Below are 4,867 nucleotides of genomic sequence, written 5' to 3' on the forward strand. Positions count from 1 at the left end.
CAATAATCACGGCTCCACAGTACTGTTTGCCGTTGCTCTGCTGAAGGATCAAACAACAGAAACATTTATATGGGTTCTGGAAACATTTGTTCAGGCCATGGGTGGAAAAGAACCAAAGACAATAATAAAAGACCAGGACAAAGCAATGAAGAAAGCAATACAAACAGTTCTAAAGTCTACAACCCACAGGAACTGCTACTACCACATCGTGACCAAGATGAGTCAGAAAGAGAGCACCTTCTTTGCAAAAAACTCAGTCGGAAATGCTAATGTACATTGCGAAGAACGCATTCACACCAGATGAGTTCGAAATGGGATGGAATAAAGTGATAAAGGATTACAATGCTGGCGGAGAAGAACACCTAAGCAAGTTATTCAGGATAAGACACAGGTGGGTACCAGCGTACTTCATGGATAAATTTTACCCATTCTCATCAAGCACAGGAAGGAGCGAGAGCACAAATAACATGTGGAAATGCTATAGCCAGCACACAGACACAATAACAATGTTCCTTGAGCAATATGAGGTCATACAAGACAAGTGCTTATCTGCCCTAGACAAGAAGAAGCTCACATCAACACTGAAAACAGCAAAACTAGTAACAAGACATCCGTTTGAGAAGCAAGCTCTTGAACAATTCACGCATGAAATATTCGAGAAGTTCCAGATCGAGATCACAAACAACACTGCATTCAAGGTAGATGGATCACTTGAACCTGGTCGCCACCTGCGGCTGAAAAGAATAGTGAAATTCTACAACCACATGGAATTCAAAAGGGAGTTGTTTGACGTCACATTTGACGATGAAAAAAAGAACTTCATGTGTTCCTGCAAAAAGATGCAGAGGGATGGTATACATTGCTGCCATGTAATAAAAGCAATGGTTCACATGGAGATCAATGATTTGCCAGAGAGTTTTGTGATTAAAAGATGGAGAAAAGACATAGACATGGAACTCGCAACATTAGGAAATGTCGCAGATGCTTCTTGCGGAGACGAAACACTAAAGTTTGCCGGTGTGATGAGCCATATGGCAGAACTTTGCAACAAAGCGTGCCCAAATGACAAAGCATATAATGTCATGATTCAGTGTATGCGTGATATGGAAACAAAAGTGCTGGCAGCAATAAGAGAAGATGAAGGAGCTAAAAAACTACACGATGAAGAAACAGGTAGCAACGAAACATTACGTGACCCACCAATGTCCGACAGAAGAGGAACAAAAAGAGGAGACAGAATGATGCCAGGTTCAGAAAAAAGACAGAAAACAAGACAAATAAAATGCGGACACTGCAAAAAATCAGGACACAACAGAACAGGATGTGAAGCACTGAAAGCACAAATTGCAGCAGAGACAAGACACGAGCACCAAGACATGCAAGAAGAAATAGACAGCAAAGATCACAGCAGAGATATACAAGCAATACAGCACATGATCAATCAAGCAACACACACATAAATAACGATAGTAACACAACAGAAAGAACAACACAACCAGGAAACACGTACGGTATGTACTACCACAACGGAAGAATAAGATGCAACATGGAATATCTAGTTTTTGGTACAAGAAACATATTAACAAGGTAAGTGTGCCCATGAAGTTACTTTGTCAGTGATGAAAACCTACTGATGCAAATAATCTGCTTTTTTCCGACAGGCTAAACATAAATTTAAAATCTATTTATTTTTGCAGAGGTCGACAATGAACAAAGGATATCAAAAGGAGAGCAACAAAAGTAGGAATAAATCAAGGAGGAGGCCACAGGAATATTTAGAATATATGATACAGAAAATGGAAATGGATATGTAATGTTCTTATCTACTTATTTTTGTACAATCAAGTTCACTTCATTGACTTCACTGGTGAATAAAGGTTAACCATTAAAAAACAGTACTTACTTTTGAATTCTTCGATCTGTTCGCGTACGAAACTTGCCAAATAATCAGGAGAATCATAAGTGAGCATCATCCCGGTGAAGAACTGTCGAAAACTTTCGATGTCAGCCTGAAAAACACAAAACAACACAATGATTAGTTATCTTAAACGAAAAATGCACAAAAATTCAGAATGCACGAGCGCCGAACGAAAAAGTTCACAACTACTAAAAAAAAGGATGCACAAGTGCTAAAAAGAACCATTGACATGTACTATTATACAGTGAACGATAACTAAAAACCTGCCTTATATACTATTGAATAAAAGTATGAACACAACACATTACCTACCTTGAATACATTTGGGTAAAAATTAGCCTTGAATATCCAAATGAACCTCATTGCATAGATACCACAGTCACGCCTCGCGCTTTTCCTAATGGTCAGAAAGAAAGAAACAACTAAATCCAAACACAGTAAACAATATAAAATCATAGTTCACATTAAGAAAAGATGATTACTCTGAACAAGAAGGGGTGCCGCAAACTTTTATCTTGAACGATGAGATATTTAATCCCTCGACACCATGAAGATGACTGTAAAGTTTCTTGAATGATTTGCACTGAAAGATTAAAAAATAAAAGTTATTGTTGTCATGTGCAAATAATTATTTAAGTAGCTAGATTGCAACGAAAACCATACAATTCTTTCAGTAGAAGCCATCTGAGATTCAGTCAACTTCAGTGAGCTAGACACTCTAAATTTCCTGAAATGGATGTCGACAAAGATAACCCACCAATGGCTGTAATCGCAACAAGCAATGTAGACCTGTTTGAAAATAAACAATCCCACGAGAAATAAGAAAGCATTCACAATACTTGTAATAGAAAAAATATAAGCGCCAAACAAAACATGACAAACATGCCTCTTCCCTATCCAAAACATAGTACTTCAGATCATGTTCTACAAAACTTGCAGCAAGATGAATAGGGTCCGCCTCGTCCACATCAAGAATATGCTGGAAGAAACAACAAGAAAATGTTTAAAAAAATAAATGCTATAAACATTTAGTTAAAAAATAGATAAATCTAAAACATATACACATGACGTACCGCCAAAGAGCTTGGAATAAATAAGAAATCAAGACCATCGTCAACGCACTTAAGAAAGACATCCATAACAAAAGGATCCATGAAACCACCACCCTTCATAGCAACGTAGAAATTATGCCAGCTGACAGACTTTCCACCAACTTCAAGTATTTTCTCGCTACTACAATTGTTAAAAACAACAGGAATAAACATCCGTCTATACAGAAAAAAAAAAGATGAAAAATAAATGGAAAATTGAATTCCAACGCTTACCCTTCAATGTAATTCATAGGAGCCTGAAGTACATCAGCAAACAACATTGTATGCAAAGCAGTTACAGGAACATCCTCTCTCCCATCTAGCTCCTTAAGCTCAAGACAATCATCAGAATCGGTGTCTGCATAAGCATCATCCTCCTGTGCCATAGAACTACTTCCAACAACATTTTCGGTTCCAGGCTCCTTTCTCTTGCGAGTACATGGCCCCCCACGATCAAGACAACATTCCTCAATACAATAATCATCAGGTTCAGGATCTTCGTCCATGAAAGGCTCGTTAGTACCATCATTTTTAGTGTCAGGCTCCTTTCCCTTGCAGGTACATGGCTGCTTCTTCAACTCAATTGACAAAAGAGAAACCATATCACGCATCTGATCAACAAGAACACGTCCCGTTCTTATCATCGAGGAAGTGAAGAAAGTCTTCCACATTTCTCTTAGCTTACAACGTAACTGTAAATAAAAAACACAATTAAGAATGCAATTTACAATAACACAATAATTAAAAATCAAAAGACATAATAAAAAACCTTACATCATTATGCATTTCACCAGGAAACATATCTGAGATGTGACGATTGACTGCTTCACGAAGATGGTCAGGAATATCCGCACGAGAGTGAAAACCTGGATCTGCCATCTGTTCCAACCTGAACAAGCACTGGAGAACACTAAAATTAGTTCAGGTACGATGTGTGCAGCTTATCACTTTCGAAACTATAAAAAACAGGACAACAAAAAAAGATTACAAGAGAAACCACACAAACCACCTATGTCGTAGCAATTGCATATCCTCACTACACATCTAAAACAATACGCGCCTCTAGCGCAGATACATCGACAACCAAACAAACCAAAGGAGACCAACATAATTTACACGCATGCACTGGCAAAGACGTGTAACCGAGCAGCAACTTTGGTGCCGCTAAACTATACAACAAATAGACCAAGGGAAACTAGACAAAAAAAACAACCAGATAAACACTAGCACAAACGAAAACTCTAGAAAAGAAACAAATTGTACAAGTCTATACTGCACGGCGCCGACCAATATGAATTTATCAGTGCACAATTACAATAAAAGTCGGTGCTCAAGTACAAGTACAAGTTATATAGGTGCACAAGTTCAAGAGATATAGGTGCACAAGTACAAGTTATATAGGAGCACAAGTTCAAGAGATATAGGTGCACAAGTACAAGAGATATAGGTGCTCAAGTACGAGAGATATAGGTGCACAAGTACAAGAGTTGTAGGTGCACAAGTACAAGAGTTATAGGTGCACAACTACAAGAGATACAGGTGCACAAGTACAAGAAATATAGGAGAACAAGTACAGAACAAATTGTCACATGAGTACCAAGGACAAACACGAACAAGTACCATACACAAAGGACAGCAAGTACACGACAGAAATGGCTGGACACACAGGAGTACAAAACCATCTTATGAACAAGCACTGGACAAACCCTAGAACTAGTTCAGGTATGATGTGTGATAAAACTAGACCAAACAATACAGCAGAATACACAGATAGAAACCACAAGAACCACCAGAGTCGTCGCATCTGCATGTCAACACGACACGGGAAACTCAGCGGCTCCTCCAGGGCGGGTAAATC

General features: G+C 38.5%; 1 protein-coding gene across 1 annotated transcript; it reads left to right on the forward strand.

Annotated features, from left to right (window-relative positions):
• The first annotated feature begins 311 nt into the window (after nt 1–311).
• LOC139830211 (protein FAR-RED IMPAIRED RESPONSE 1-like) lies at nt 312–1,744 on the forward strand. The gene is made up of 2 exons (XM_071818219.1): nt 312–1,248; nt 1,698–1,744. Exons 1-2 carry the CDS (start codon nt 312–314, stop codon nt 1,742–1,744), a joined length of 984 nt encoding a protein of 327 aa, XP_071674320.1.
• Nucleotides 1,745–4,867: the final 3,123 nt, after the last annotated feature.

This window comes from Lolium perenne, chromosome 4, assembly GCF_019359855.2.
Source record: "Lolium perenne isolate Kyuss_39 chromosome 4, Kyuss_2.0, whole genome shotgun sequence".
NCBI classification, from domain to species: Eukaryota; Viridiplantae; Streptophyta; class Magnoliopsida; order Poales; family Poaceae; genus Lolium; species Lolium perenne.